Here is a 16,839-nt window from a genome sequence, read left to right as displayed (position 1 = left end):
CCGCTCCCTCTCAGAAAACTTGAACACTCATTGGTGGAAATGTGTGAATGGGTGGATACTCAGAGGCTACTGGTGGGTGGCACAGTGAATTCCTCATTCAGCAGACATCTATTGAGGGCTTAGCAAACATCAGGCTGTGGACCAAGGGAGGAGATTACAAAAAGAGGTTCTAGGCCAGTGGAGGAGACAGACACAGAGACAGATAATTCCAGTAAAATGTGGTGAATACAAAGAGGCCATGTGGAATCCCAAATAAGTTAATGGGAACCAGAGAAGTCTTTCTGAAAGAGTAGATGTTAACTAAAGCAAGAAAAAGAAGGATGCTTTAAGCACAAGGAATTGTATGAACTAAGGCTGAGAGGCCAAGGAGTAGCTTAGGGTGTGGAGGCATCAGACATTCCAGCAGTGGTGAGATAAAATATCAATAGGACGCAGTGGATGGCAAAAGATGAAGCCAGAGAGATTGGAAAGAGCTGGATCATGAGTAGCAGTGGGCAGCCAGGGAATGGTGGTAAGCAGGACGGTGACCTAGTCATGTTTGTGTCTTCAGTGGAACTCATTGGTAGGTGTATGAAAGGTGAATTTGAGAGAGACAAGCCTAGAACCCAGGAAAACCAATTTCTATAGCCTTTTGGGAACAACACATCAGAGCCATAAGGATGTCTATATCTTTAGGTCAAAGAATCCCACCTCTGGAAATGTTCTCCAAATAAAAAACAATTGAATAGAAGTTAAAAAAAAGAATTATATACATACATTCAAAACTTTTCTAGAATTAAAAAAAAAAACTGGAAGCAACCTACATGTCCAGTAGTAGGAGAATGATTAAGAAGTTATGATGTGTTAGTTCAAATTAATTTTTCCCCAGTGTTAGAATATTCTATATGCCAAGCACTGTGTTAGGTTATGTGTATGGTCGGTGAATTAAAAATTCCTATGTAGTTGGGATTTCTGAGTGAGACAGACACCCTTTGGAGGGTTTTCAGAGGAGTCACATGATCTGATTTACTTTTTTAAAGACCCACACTCTGATTGCAGTGAATGGACTCAGGGAGGGGTGGAGGAGATGATTATGGTGACCTGGACCATTGCAGAAGTGGTGAGAAGCAGGTGGATTCTGGATATGTTTCAATGAAAGAATCTCTAATATTTACTGATACATTGGATTAGGAGCCATTGGGTGCTAATGGATTCTAAGTTTGTGGACCTGAAAGAAAGAAAAGAATTAAATTGCTCAGGCTTTGGCAGCTTTGGAGTCATCCTTAATTCTTAACTGACTCATTACTAGCATTCGAACTATTGATTATTCCTCATTCATGAAGTATTTTTTTCATTTGTCTCTTACAGGACACTCCCTTTCTCAGTCTTCTTTCTCATCTTCCTGATTTTAACTTAATAGTACATGCATTGTATCTTTTCCTGGATCCATCTGAGGAATGATCTTAAATGCCTTTGTTTTCTCCACTCATAAACTCAAATTTTTACTCACTTGTCTCTGACTAATAACTTTCACAGCATTCTCATAAGGGAGATAGAAGCATTTGTTAAACAATAAATGGTTGTTAAATTAGGAACATTTTGTGCCTCATCATAATTAGTGACTCTGATGTATGAAGCAGTATCTACACTATCCATACAGTACAACCCAAGTCTTCTTTCCTTTCTCATATTTGTCTTTATGAAAGTTGGCAAGTGCTTGCAGAGCGAAACAGTAGGTGGGATCTTTACTCTGACAGACAATAAGAAAAAGGTCTTGGAACTGATTCCAATTGCCTAAATGATCTTTCAATGGGAGGCAAAACTCCCCTTAAATGTTTAGAGGCACTTAAGGAATTGTCATTCATAACCACATACGTGGGTTTTAAGTCATGCTAAAATATTTGTCATGCCATGGACAGTAGGACTGATGTTATACAATAGAAGCAAAAGATCCGGGTTCAAGTCCTATCTGTGTGCTTATTAACTAGATGATCTTAAAAATGTTATAGATATTGATACAGATATGGATACATACACATACATATGTTATCTTGGAAAAATTAATTATCATTGTACATATTTAAGGCAAATCTGTGTGGGTTCTATTGCACTGAAAAAAAAAAGTTTGAGAATTGCTAAGATAGAAAGAGTTACACATCTTGTTTAACCTTCTTAGCCCATGTACTCATCTCTCCAGGGCTGAGTTCTGGAATGAGTCTTGTTGCCCCAGACCTGCTCTCTGCAAAGCTGAGGATCCTATACAACCCCCTTTGAGAAGATTCCCTTCACCCTGTCAGGTGGCTGAGTCTGCCCAGTCAGGTTTTTGCTTTATTCTTCTGTTTAGAACTCCAGTCCGCCTTAGGGGCTGGAACTCTTCCCCAGACCCTGGTCCCATGACTGGTCCAGACAGAGGGCCTAGCTTTGGACAGCCCAGTCTCTAGACCCCACCTCCTGAACTCACCAGCTCTCAGCTGGGACCTGCAGTAGGCAGGCTGGGGTGGAATCTGACCCGCTTCCCGCTTGCCCGAGCCTGGATTCTCACTGATGCCCCCCAGGGTACTGGCACCTGCCAGAACCAAGGGCAGATTCACCAAGTGCACTGCGACATGGCCTCAGATTGCTGGCTGCTCCCTTAGGGGAGAATCCTGGAGTCAGGCCAGCTTCTCTGCCCCTCCCAGCCCTTCTTCCTCCCCACCATCTGTGGTCACAGCGCGCGGCTAGGCCTGCCCAACACTGCTCTCCTCTACCTTATGTCCAGACCTTCCGGATCCTTGGCAGTCACGTTGCCCACTTTAGTGCCTTTAGCCACATCCTCACTGACTTTTCCTTGGTATACTTGTTGGGAAAATTGTGGTGCTTCATTCACATCTGTCACAATAAGTCTGAATGTAGCAGAAGAGCTGGCATTGTACTGTACACCAAGCACCAGAGGCTCAGGATTTTCTGCTTGGAACACAATATTGTGAATGGCTACTGCTTCAAAATCAAGAGGCTGTGTAGGGAAAAAAAAGAAGGAAAATTAATTGGGGGATAATTAGCTCTCTTAAGATTCATTCCCTATGTTCCTTGAAAAACGCTTACAGAGCAGCAGTTCTTAATCTAGTGTCAGCAAAAACTTACTTTTCAGGATAATAGAACCATGGAAAAGTTTTTGCTGCAGGACTTCTCAGGACTTTTAAGATGCTAATGTGTGTTCTGACTCTCCTAGAAGAGGAAATCAATGCAGCACTCCTCAAATTTATTAACCCTGGAGTAATTCATTCATTCAGCAGAAACTGATTCTCTCAAGATGGTTCTCAGAAGTCATTGGGAAATGCTTATGCAGAGATTTTCACATTGGTGGAGGATGATTTCCCAGAAACCTCAGAACTCAAACCTCAAAATGAAAGACTTTAAACTCATGGAGGGTGGGAGAGGTTAGCAGAGCCAATCAAGAAATCGATGGTCTGCTCTGGTTCAAGCCATGTCGGACAGGACCAGGAATGAAAATCAAGAAACTAATTTTGGTTTAGTTTGAGGAAGAATTTAACGGTTAGGGTTACCCAAGACAGAAAGAGTTGCTTCAAAAAGCAAGTTCGTAACTCTGGAAGCTTTCAAGAATAGGCTTAAACAATACATGTCAGCCTAGCATAAAAGGACTTAAGTATCATTTAAGCAATTGGTTTTTTTAAAAATATCACCCAAACAATTGGTTTACATTCTTTTAAGGTTTCTCTCAAGGCAGAGTCCATAATTCTATGGGGAAAAAGTCCTAATCCTAGAGACCTGCTGAGGAGTGAGACAGACCCTAAAGTAGGGCTTCTAAAGGGGGAAAAAGGGGCTCCCTGGGATCCATGAACTCCTAGAAACCAAACTCTAAATATTGTATTGTTAAAAAGAAACAGGAGGCCCAAAATGGGGTCACTTGTGCTAAACCCCATGTCAACAAACCAAAACTTAATACCTAACCTAATTACAGTCTCAACCCCTGCCCAGAAATGCAACTTTTAACTAATCAACCTGGAATTACCTCATCAGAACTAGTGAGGTAATCTGCCCAATAGGCCCTTTTGTTCCCTTTAGGAGGGCAACCTTGCCTGAAACAATGCATTCTTTGCTAATAATTTCCTTTTTCCACCTCCTTTCTGCCTTTAATAACCTCTCCTTTTCTACAGCTTGGCAGAGGTTCTTTCTATTTGCTAGATTGCTAATGCCCAATCCATTAATTGTTTACTAAAGCCAATTGGATCCTTAAATTTCCTCAGTTGAATTTTTGTTAACAAATTTGGTGGCAGTGGTGGGATTGAAGGAGACTTACAACAGCTTTGAGGACAATGAGAAACACAGGTGTGGTACCCCTCAAAAACTCTAAGTTCACCGTCCTTCTTGCCATTTCTAAGAGCTGGGGGTAAACCCCTCTGAGCTCCACTCTCTTTGTGTTTAGCTCCTGATCCAATTGGCTTTCCAGTCCAGGGCTCAGTGGGTCAACTTGAGCTGGCAGATGGTTCCATGAAGAACCTGAGTCGCTAGCCCTTGGTTCTGTCTGAAGTTCCCCTCGGTTGTATAGAATCCCTTTCCCTAGTTCCACTCCACATTCCCCATTTACTGGAGTCTGTTGACTTAATCCACGCTGGGAATTGCTGATGGTGTGCACAGCCTTCTCTTGGTCAGTCTGCAGTAACATCTCTTGGTTACCTCTGGTGTGTTAAGGTGTACATGTTTGTTTGTCTTATTTTGTGTAGATAAGGGCTATTGCTAGCAGAGATCTCAGAAGCCAAAAAAAAAAAGCTGCAAAATTTGGTGGGTACATATGGAGCATTTAAGGGCTGTTAGAGTGCTCACCACCTAACTCAAAGACTCCTGTATTAGGATAAGTTGGTCATAGAACAGGTTAGATTGATACAGACCACCTGCCAACCTAAAGAAAATTTCTGTGCAACAAGGTACAATACATGGTAAAACAATGCACAATCCCCAAGTCAGTGGCACAGGCCTTTTAGGTATTAGTTCAGCATAGCTAATGGGATCCATAAACTCTAAAGAGTTAAGTGTGCCACCTTCCAGCATACTTGCTTATTTTATGTCTAAAAACTATGTCTCAGGAGCTATAAATACCTACCAAAAAATGGCCAAAATTTTACTAAAGACAACCTAGAATTTTGTGCATAAGAACTTGGCTTGGTAACCATCGGACTGAGGTCCCAAATATGGCTGAACAGAAAGTAATGGAAGTTGAACTCCATTTGCTGCTAAGGGTCCTAGCAAACTGCTGCCAGCCCTCAGGGGAATGACAATGACCATCATGAGGAACGTTCCAATTAGATAAAAGCAATTAAGAATTGCACTTAAAATCAAGGAGTACCTATTTTAATTGGCATGCAGAAGCCTCCAAAAGACTTAAAAATTCCAAAATAGTGTCATTGAAAATTTCATTGCAAGAGGCTAATAAAAAATTAGAGATATAAAAGGTACCCAAAAAAGACTATAGGACTGACATAATTCCTAGTGTTCCCCTCCATCCTCCTTTATTAGAATATTCATTCTCGTAATTTTCTGTCTGAATTGCCTCTCCACTCTGAAGAAACTATTAATTAGTTACCTTTTATTAATAAAATAAGAGCTTGGCTTGGCTTTCTGCCTATCTAGGGTAAGCAGGCTGTCAGTTTTTTCCCTTCGCTATCTTTGGGAGTAACTCTGGATCTTGGAAAGGTAGTAACCTTTGCACCCTCTTTGAGGATACCTCTTGGGTCCATGGAGTTCTTTAATACTGCCAGAAACATTTACCATTTAAACAGGCTGAACACTGACAAGCTATTTATGATGTCGTTTAGGTTTCAACCCAATTCCTTGAGGAATCAAGAGCAATTCTTTTCATCTTACAAATCTTTGCAAAACTAGATATGCAGCTCTAGAGGCGATTCAAAGTTCACCTATTCCTTTTACCAATCATCTCCAAACCTCCCCTATTTTATCTTAAAAGGCTTATAACTTGCATTCTTTCCCTGTGCCTCTGAGATGTAAATGTTAAAGTACAAACTTCAGGGAGGTAAGTTTTATCAGAAGAAAAACAAAAAGGGGAAAGGTCATTTGAAATTTAGGACCAAAAAAAGCAACTTAAATTCAACTCTTTTAATAACTAGTAAAACAGAAGCGATAAGGTCTCTGCATCCATCTGTATGTTCGTGTGTGTCTACATATACATGTGTTGCAGATGTATGGTATTGCTAAAACTCATTTACAAAAGAGTTCTAATTAGCTGGTTTAAACAAACAAGCATTTATATAAATTTAGTCTTCATAGAAAGTCTTAAAAATATAATAGAGGCTAATCCAAATGTTTTTCAGATTTATATATTCTGGGAAAATATTTTATATCAAAGTTAATTTAAAGTTGCTGGTTTGATTAAAATAGAATGTGTCTAGAATTACACTGAATATAATACAGGCACACAAGTTTTATTCTACATGGGTTTATTAGTCAAATAAGTCCATGTTATCTCTGTTACAAAATTTGTCAGCAAAAAATTAAAAAAAAAAATAGCTTGGGGTGATGGCTGACTTTGTCTAATGTCTCATGAAGTTTTCATGGGTAATCTAAACATACTAGTTGGGAGCAAGTGATTTAGATAGATGGAAGTGGGATAAGAGTTTTTAGGTAACCTTTTTTCTGCAATAATTATATTTTATGGTATGTGTACTTAGTCTCCCAAATCTCTTTAATAACTTACACCCTTAGCATTTTGCTAAATTAAATGATAGAAGTTCATTGAATATCTAGATCACTTCTAAATAATATAAAATACTAAAACATTAATTACTGAACATAGATTTTTACCTACTTTTGGTTTCCTTTTGCAGAGGAACTAAAGATATTTGGCTCTATTAGTATATATGGTTTGTGCCACATTACAAATTTTACTATGAAGAAGCATGTATTTCTAAAAATTATGAAATGTATTCACAAATTTGCTAATCTAAAGAATGCTAGTGTAATAGTTCACAACTGCTTACTAAGTTTTCACTATAAATTAAGGTTTCTAAGGGTTTAGAATTCTAATATATGCAATTTAAAATAATAAGAAACAACTCTGTATGCAAGGAAAATTGGATGTGTTTTTTGTTTTGGAGTTGGTTTTTTTTTTTTGGTTAAAAGGGTATGAAGTATGGAGATACATTTTGTTGAGGGAAATAAAAGTGATTTTGCTCTAAAGTAAAACTAGTTATTTCAAAATGGGAAGAAAAAAAAAGGACAAACTATGGACATAGGAAGTTAAGAAGAATGAAAGAGAAAAAGAAAAAGAGAGGAAGAAAGAGGAAATCTTGTGTGGTCAAGTTGGTTAAACATTAAATTGTTATTATAAGGGTTTTAAAATAAGATTTAATACCAGTAGTATACTTATGTAAAACTAAAACTTAATTTTCTTTCCTCTGTTAAAAGGACAAAGTTTTATTAGATTTACTAATAAATGAGATCTACTCTTAATAAGAAATTTAAACAAAATTTTTTCTTTACCTTTAAAATAACCTGCCTGGAAAGCAAAGATTTTGTGTTTTATCAAAATAACTTTTTGGGTTTTATATCTTTATTATCAGGTCTTTGATTACTTAAGTAAACTGAGTCTTCTCAATATTAAAAGAGCAAAGTTTGGCTCAGAAGTATGTAACTTATTGCATTTGCTCTTGAAATCTTTTATTGTCACTTTGGATAATTAAGTGGATAATTAAGTATTGTTTCATAATGATCTGTAATCCTTTTTAGCCAAGTGTCCAAAACCTTTTGAAGTTTTTGGCAAACTTCCCCAAATCAAATTCTAAGTGAAGTCTTTTTGACCTGGAAATAACTTTGGGATTTTCCAGAGGGCCTTTGGAAAAATCAGAAAAGATTTCTTCTTTCTCCTTATAAAAAGAGAGATGTTACACTAATTAGGCTTATTTGATATGTTAAATTACATGGGAAAAACCATCAAACAAGTAATACCGAGCCTTCTTTATGTTATATTTGTGTAGGTACATGTTATAAGTGTTACAGAAATGGGATAAAATTCCTGGAAATCTATTATTTCCTGGTATGATGTTATCAGTCATAATTGTAATTATTATCTTAAATATTACATATTACAAAAATAACCAAATTTCCTTGTCAATTCCATTATAATGAATTCTCATTAGATCTTTAATAACGGGCATTTTAAGGATTTTGTCATTTACAGATAGTTAATTTTTTTATTCTAATGCTTTTGCAAAAATGTTCCTACAAAATTGCTTCATCTTCAGAGAAATCCATAAAAAGGACTGACAGGTATTCTAGAATACAGGTTTCTGATCATTTTAAGATCATAAAACTAAACTGAGTAAGAATTTCCAGAACTAGTGGAAAAACTAGATTCAAATAGAGCAAGTATTAATTACATTGGATTAAATAAACTGAGGAGGATGATTGATTATAATTTGTATGACTTTTAAAACACTGCTGGTTCCTTAATGTTTTGGTTTTCCAGATTTAAAGAAATCTTTTCTCTTAAGCTATTTATGACTTACAGCAATTGATACACTATACCTCTGTAAACAAAAATGACATTTTTTTCTACATGATCTCTCCAGAATTCAGAAACTCTTAATGTATTCTTTTCATGGCAATATAGGTAGTCATTCACGTAAGTTCAATAAGAATCTGTTCTCCTGTAATGGAACACAGCTGGAAACATTGACCATATTACCAAGGCTTGGACTGAATTGTCACATTTGAGAGAGATGTACATAGACTCAGAGAGTACCTTGCTTCCAAGGTTCCAGCAAAGCAATCTTAAAAAGAGCTTGATGTGACAAAGTGAGAGAGTGGCATGGACATATATACACTACCAAACGTAAAATAGATAGCCAGTGGGAAGCAACCGCGTAGCACAGGGAGATCAGCTCTGTGCTTTGTGATCACCTAGAGGGGTGGGATAGGGAGGGTGGGCGGGAGGGAGATGCAAGAGGGAAGAGATATGGGAACATATGTATATGTATATGTATAACTGATTTACTTTGTTATAAAGCAGAAACTAACACACCATTGTAAAGCAATTTAACTCCAATAAAGATGTTTAAAAAAAAAGAGCTTATATAGTCAATCACTATTCTTGCTGCACTTATGTAAATAATCAAGGCAAATTTAATGCAAACAAATTAAGTTTTAGTGGGATTATCCTTAAAAATACTTCTTTTAAAAAGCAGGAATAACTGCTTAAATTTATTAACTGCTTAATAAATTATGTTTGTACCTTTATCTATATTAGATTCTAATCCTGCTAATTATCTTTAAGGATTTGTTATATACCTGTAAACTGGACTGGATCCTGAATTTTTCTACTTTCCTCAAATATCTGGCTACAACTTTCCAAGCTAATGTTTCCAGTTTTCTCCCACCCTTCTGAATTGGAATCACTAAGAACAAAGACTGCCCTTGAATCTCCTTGGAAGGGACTATACCAGGTCCTCCTCACTACCCAGATGGCAGCCAAACTTCAGGGTCTTAAACCTTGGATACACATCTCACAGCTGAAGAAGGCTCCACCTGACATCTGGTCTTATACAAATGCTGGAAATCTCCAAATCAAATTGACTGGGAAGAGAAGTAGCTGACACTGAGGTAGATGCTTCCTTCCAAGACACCACATCAAGACTTCACACTTCAACTGAACAAGAAACTTTCTTTTTTCTTTCCCTTTCTTTTACTCTGGCATTGGCCTGGAAAGGTAACACCATCATCTGTATCTTCCAGGCCATTGCTAAGGGAGGTAACCTCTGAAATTTAAAACAACTACTATTTCAGGCTAGGAGAAAACCTAACTGACATCTAGCTTGAACAGGCAAATGCAACTATCCCTGCAAGTGAATCTATTAACAGTGCCACCTTGGTGGAAGTGATTTGTGTCCCGATGGGATTTATCTTTTTCTGTGGTGGTTGCCATTCTTCTTATGTACCTAGACGGCTGGTACATATCAGGCAATGTCTCTTAGGTTATCTGACTGTTCCCCTAACTGTTCACAAACAAACTGAGGCACCTCATTGGTTGACTCCCCTGGATTTACATCATTGAGTTAGAAAGGAATTATCAAGAGGTATTCATGACTCAGGATTCACTTCCTTTAGCAGGGCCATACTTCCCCGGTTAAGAGTATATGTAAATGAGAGGAAAAAAAAAGAGTATATGTAAATGAGACTAGATCAGGAACCTTTCCTTAACTCTTGAAAATATTGAAACATATTGAAAAATCCTCTGTTAGAGCAATAGGTGTCCAACAAAAAAATCTTTAGACTTTCTGGCCAAAGTTGTTCTTGATAATAATATAGCCCTTGATTCTCTTTTAGCTGAGCAAGGAGGTGTCTGCACTGTGACCAACACCACCTGCTGCAGCTGGAGTAACACTTCTGGGGAAGCTGAAATTCAGTTCCATAAGATCACTGAGCAAGCCACTCCTCTTGGCTTAAAAGGGTGACTCCTGCAATGGAGTCTTTCTTTGACTTATTTGATTTGATTGGTTTGGGTCTTGGGGACCATGGCTCCAAAGTGCACTCCAAACATTGGGAATTATCCTGCTTGTTAGAATCAGAGTACTCTCCCTCATGTGCTGTATTCTCTCAAAAGCATTAAATGCATGCTCACAACTGCTAACTACCAAGTCTCCCTAAGACTAGAACATCAGAAAAGAGACAAAGAGAATGACCAACTTAAAAATTGTGAACCTGAAGCTGATGCCTGTGACTATCATAGAGATTAAGCAAGATAACATTATGACTTGTGAATACCACACAGAGGATCAACAGAAGCTGAGAGAACTACAGAGAGGTATGTGATAGTGGCATTTAATGCCTTAAATTTTGATCACATCTCTCAGATAAGCTGAGAGTCTGATCAAAAGGGGGAAAATTGTTAAAAAGAAACAGCAGGCCCAAAATGGAGTCACTTGTGCTAAACCCCATGTAAGCAAATCAAAACTTAATAACTAACTTATTGCAGTTTCAATCCCTGCTCCAGGAATGCAACCTTTAACCAGTCAGTCTTGAATTACCTGGTCAGCACTAGTGAGGTAATCCACCCCATAGGCCCTTTTGTTCCCCTTAGGGGGGCAACCTTGTCTGAAACAATGAATTCTTTGCTAATAATTTCCTTTGTCCCTCCCCTTTCTACCTTTAAAAAATCTTTTCTTTTCTACAGCTTGGTGGAGCTTCTTTCTTTTTGCTAAATGGGATGACACTTGATTTATGAAGTATTTAATAAAGCCAATTTGATCCTTAAATTTACAATTGAATTTTTGTTGTTTAACAATACATATGTGAATCTTTTGGTAGGGAGAGGATATGTAGCTTTTGTCAGAGTCTCAAAGGTACCCATGACCTCAAAAAGATGAAGGAACCAAAGTAAAGCCCAAAAGGCACATTATAGATTATGGGAACTGCACTGTTTTATTCACTCTTCCAGGCCTGGAGGACCCAGGATCTCCTGGTGAGCTGTCAGCTCTTTAACTTGAGTTTATATCAGTTTCTCATCAGTTAAACAAAAATGGTAGTATCCTTTCATGAAGAGGAAAACTGACACATGATTGCATTAGCTTGGCCTGCCCTTCCCCAACATCTGAAAAAATTCTCCCCCTCAGTCAAAAATTGGCTCAATGCTGTCCTCTCCATATTGGCTTCCCTGGACCTTCCTCTCTATCCACAAATGGGTGAGCTCCATGTCCTCTGTAATCTCATCATACTTAACTCAGGATTCTAATTGTTTGGTTATGTATTCTAGATCCTTATTGACCATGAGCTCTCTGAGAAGAGGAATTGTTTTATATTCTTCTTTGCTTCTCATCACTTCGCTGACATGCAGTGCCTATAGTATATCCATTAGGAAAGATAAAAATGAGAAGGCCTTGGTCCTTCTCAAGCCCTTGCAGACTCCAGTGGGAAAGAGATTCTGGAGAAAATCCCCACTCTCTAGAAACCCTCTCCTCCATGTACACACAAACACACACAACATCACAACCCAATTTCTAGTTCAAAAGAAAGTATAATAGAAAGTTTGCCCATATGGAAAAGAAAGAATTAAGTATGAAGACTCAAGGTCATTTGAGATAGAAAATAAGAATCAATTGACCTTTGTTAAAATACAGGATATAAAATTTTGTAAGCTAGCTAAGATGTAAAAAAAGAGGTTTTTCATAGAGATAAGCACCCACTGCCTGCAGGGCACAACCCCATGATGACCTCTTGATCACTACCACATGGTCTGAAAGGGCCCCTCACCTAGAGGGTTGTGAGGAAGTGCGTGCAAGCTGGAGCATCTGACTCCCTGGGACCCATTCATCATCTCAAGGGATAAGGGCAGGGGTGTCAAACTGAGAAGGTCTGGTTGATGGAGCAGAAAGGCAGCGGCCCCCAGAGCAAGCCTGCCATGTGGATAAAGGACACAGCACTCTGTTCCTTGTGGGTCCAGCCACACCCAGGCTCAGACAGGCAGCACAGCATTCTATGTGCTCAGGCAGAGTATGCACACCCTCCATTCTTGCCATCAGGTCCTAAGTGCCCTCCCTGGCTTTTCCATCCCTTCATGTGGTCACCAGAGGTGAGGGGTAAAGAAATGAGATGGTATATCTGCAGATGAGGAGCAGCCTGTGTTACCAGAACAGAACATGTGAAGCTGAGAGAAGAGAGGGATGACAGAGAAGATGCACATCAAGCTAAGAAGTTGGGACTTTATTCTTGATGAGCAGAGAGAGGTGGTGAGTGCAAGACTGACAAGGGGGGGATTTGTGTTGTAGAAAGTTAACTCTGGGAGCAGCCATGGGAGGAATGGATTTGAATTTATCTGACCTGGGCAGGGAGACCAGTGTCAGTCTCCTGGGAGTCACCCTCCTAGGAGAGGGTGTCAGTGCTCCTGAAACACTTACTGAATGGAAGAATCAGCCTGTCATCAATCAGTCTGCTTAACTTTCACACCAGGTAAAACACTGAACCAAATTTTCCAGGGATAAAATTAGAAATGGAAGATGCTAAATTTGCAAATGATAATCAGCAGAGTTTAATCAAGGACAAGCCTTGTCAAACCACGTATACTGTCTTTCATGACATGGCAGGCCTGCAAAACCAAGTCAAGAGACCCTCATGGCCTCTTGGGATAACCTCGGGCCCATCTGGGCAACTTACTCATCAGGTAAGCTGAAAACACATACTCATGCCACAATCCCTCTTCTGCATACAACTGCTCAAAAGGTCAAACCCCATGATTTAGATTCAACCTGGAAGCAGAGATAAAGTGCTGAAGGAAAGGAATTGAGACTGGGGATATTTAATATTTTCACCAATCATCAGTGATGAGAAAAAAGTGCACATTCGTTTTCCAGATGATACTCTGGCTGGTTAAAAATAAGTCATGTACTAAGAATTAAAAAGGATCAGCTATAATGAAGAAGTGACGAAATTTGTATTAAAAAAAAAATTAAAGCCAAAACAAACCCCTGAATTTCAAGAAAGGGGGTGCCAGGAGAGTTATTGATGAGCCAGGCAGGGCTCAAAGAAATAGCCTTCCTGGCTCCTGACACCTGCTTGGTCCCAAGAGTATGATGATTTACCACACAGCAGGCGAGAGCTTGGGGCAGCAGTAAACAGAGAGAGGACAGCACTTCTAAAACTTGCTTAATCCTAAGCATCACTTGGGGCAAGTGAAATAATAAAAAATGTATATTTTGGTCTCTGCCCCTGGTTCCTGACACTGAGCTCCTAAATCCCTTGGAATTTCCTGGATGATAAGAGTGCCTTTTATTCTAATGAGGTGACTCTTGGTGGCTCCTTGGATGGTTTCAGGATGGGGGCTGGTTACCAGAAAGACCAAGCCATGATTAGAAGCTTGGAACTTTCAGCCCCACACCCCCCTCCCCCGGAAGGGGAGAGGGGCTGGAGATTGAGTTAATGATCAATCATGTCTACATGATGAAGCCTCAGTAAAAATCCCCAAAGTAAGGCCTTCAGAGAGCTTGTGGGTTAGTGAACACATCCATGTGCTGGGAAAGTGATACACACCCTAACTCCATGGGACAGAAGCTCCTACTCTTGGGGCCCTCCCAGACCTCGCCCTATGTGTCTCCTCATCTGGCTGCTCATCTATATCCCTTATCATATCCTTTGTTAAATAAAAATTGGTAAATATGTTTCCCTGAGCTCTGTGAGCTGTTCTAGCAAATGATCCAACCCAAGGAGAGAGTCATGGGAACCTCTGATTTATAGCCAGTCAGTCAGAAGGACAGGTGACAACCTAGGACTTGCAATTGACTCTTGAAGTGGGGTGGGGGGAGTCTTGTGGGACTGAGCCCTTAACCTGTGGGGTCTGATGCTGTCTCCAGGTAGACAGTGTCAGAACTGAGTTAAATTGTAGGACATCAGGCTGTTGTTGGAGAATGGCTTGATGTGTGGAAAACCCACAAACCTGGTGTCAAAAGGGAAGTGTGGTAGTAATGCAAGAGTAAAGGAGGAACACTTTGCAGGGCACTAAAATTACTGATTTCCAGGTCCTCCCATAGAGAGGCTGAGTCAGCAGTCCCCAGTGGGCACCATTTGACTCTTGGATTAGACAAGTTTGGTCCCCTTGGCAAGAAGCGAAAACACATCTGTCCACAGGCAGAATCCTGGCTTCTGCCCTCACTCTAATTAATTAGAATTAAGATAATGCTGGACATTTATTAAATTGACTGCTACCTTCTGGGAGCTGTGTTAAGAGCTATATATGTATTTTCACACTGAATCCTCCAATGTCCTTATCAAGAAGGTGTTGCCATTTCACCAATGTTTCAGATCAGAAAACTGAGGTCTGAGGTTACAACATTTGGTCAAGGTCGCAGAGCTAGTAAATGGTAATGCCAGGCCCCAACAGAAATCATTTCCTGAAGGGAGTCAGAAGCCTGGGGTCAAGTTCCCAACTCTGCCATCCTTGGGGGACTGACTGTATCTTGCTGTGGGCCTGAACCTCATCTGTACAACGGGGCTATTTCTGCCTCCCTCAGAGTCAGCGTGAGAAGAAAAGGAGCATGTGCAGAAGTGCTTCATGAAGCACAAGGGGCTTCAGCTGTGGAGTGTGCACTCCTCAGTGAATTTTACCTGCCGTTAGCACATTTGTAATTCAGATGAACAGGTGCTGATAGAATTGTGATTAAGCAAATATCAGGGGGATGGCCTTCAAGATGGCAGAGGAGTAAACTGAGATCACCTTCCTCCCCACAAATACATCAGAAATACATCTACTTGTGGAACAACTCCTACAGAACACCTACTGAACGCTGGCAGAAGACCTCAGACTTCCCAAAAGGCAAGAAACTCCCCACATACCTGGGTAGGGCAAAAGAAAAAAGAAAAAACAGAGACAAAAGAATAGGGACGGGACCTACCCCTCTGAGAGGGAGCGGTGAAGGAAGAAAAGTTTCCACACACTAGGAAACCCCTTCACTGGTGGAGATGGGGGGGTGGTGGAGGGGGTAAACTTCGGAGCCATGGGGGAGAGTGCAGCCACAGGGGTGCGGAGGGCAAAGCGGAGAGATTCCCGCACAGAGGATCGGTGCCGACCAGCACTCACCAGCCCGAGAGGCTTCTCTGCTCACCCTCCGGGGCGGGTGGGGACTGGGAGCTGAGGCTCCGGCTTCGGAGGTCGGACCCCAGGGAGAGGACTGGGGTTGGCTGCATGAACACAGCCTGAAGGGGGCTAGTGCGCCACAGCTAGCTGGGAGGGAGTCCAGGAAAAAGTCTGGACCTGCCTAAGAGGCAATAGACCATTGTTTCGGGGTGCACAAGGAGAGCGGATTCAGATCACCGCCTAAACAAGCTTCAGAGAAGGGTGCGAGCTGCAGCTATCAGCGCGGACACCAGAGACAGGCATGAAATGCTAAGGCTGCTGCTGCAGTCACCAAGAAGCCTGTGTGCAAGCACAGGTCACTATCCACACCTCCCTTACAGGGACCCTATGCAGCCCACCACTGCCAGGGTCCTGTGATCCAGGGACAACTTCCCCGGTAGAACACACGGCGTGCCTTGGGCTGTTGCTACGTCACACTGGCCTCTGCCGCCACAGGCTCTCCCCGCATTCCATACCTCTCCCTCCCACTGGCCTGAGTGAGCCAGAGCCCCCTATTCAGCCGCTCCTTTAACCCCCTCCTGTCTGGGTGAAGAACAGACACCAGAGGATGACCTACATGCAGAGGTGGAGCCAAATCCAAAGCTGAACCCCAGGAGCTGTGCAAACAAAGAAGAGAAAGGGAAATTTCTCTGTGCAGCCTCAGGAACAGCAGATTAAATCTCCATAATCAACTTGATGTACTTGCATCTGTGGAATACCTGACTAGACAATGAATCATCCCAAAATTGAGGTGGTGGCCTTTGGGAGCAACTGTAGACTTTGGGTTTGCTGTATGCAACTGACTAGTTTCTAATTTATATGGTTATCTTAGTTTAGTTTTTAGCACTTGTTATCATGGGTGGATTTGTTTATTGGTTTGGCTGCTCTCTTCTTTTTTAATTATTTTTATTTTAATAATTAAAAAAATTTTTTTAGTTTAATAACTTTATTAATTTTATTTAGTTTTCTTTCTTTCTATTTTTTCTCCCTTTTCTTCTGAGCTGTGTGGCTGACAGGGTCTTGGTGCTCTGGCAGGGTGTCAGGCCTGAGCCTCTGAGGTGGGAGAGCCAAGTTCAGGACATTGGGCCACCAGAGAACTCCTGGCCCCACATAACATCAATCAGCAAGAGCTCTCCCAGAGATCTCCATCTCAACACTAATATCCAGCTCCACTCAATGACCAGCAAGCTCCAGTGCTGGACACCCCCTACAGAACAACTAGCAAGACAGGAGCACAACTCTACCCATTAGCA

General features: G+C 40.7%; 1 protein-coding gene across 7 annotated transcripts in view; it reads right to left on the bottom strand.

Annotated features, from left to right (window-relative positions):
- Window positions 1-16,839, bottom strand: part of CDH17 (cadherin 17) — a 145,913-nt gene that overhangs the window by 24,253 nt on the left and 104,821 nt on the right. For all 7 annotated transcript variants that reach the window (XM_082363292.1, XM_082363293.1, XM_082363288.1 and 4 more), the window contains one exon: window positions 2,727-2,971. In XM_082363292.1, coding sequence (XP_082219418.1) covers window positions 2,727-2,971 — 245 coding nt within the window. The remainder of the gene's footprint in view (window positions 1-2,726; window positions 2,972-16,839) is intronic.

This window comes from Balaenoptera borealis (assembly GCF_965194805.1).
Source record: "Balaenoptera borealis genome assembly, chromosome: 17".
NCBI lineage: Eukaryota > Metazoa > Chordata > Mammalia > Artiodactyla > Balaenopteridae > Balaenoptera > Balaenoptera borealis.
This window is presented reverse-complemented; position numbering and strand designations above follow the sequence as displayed.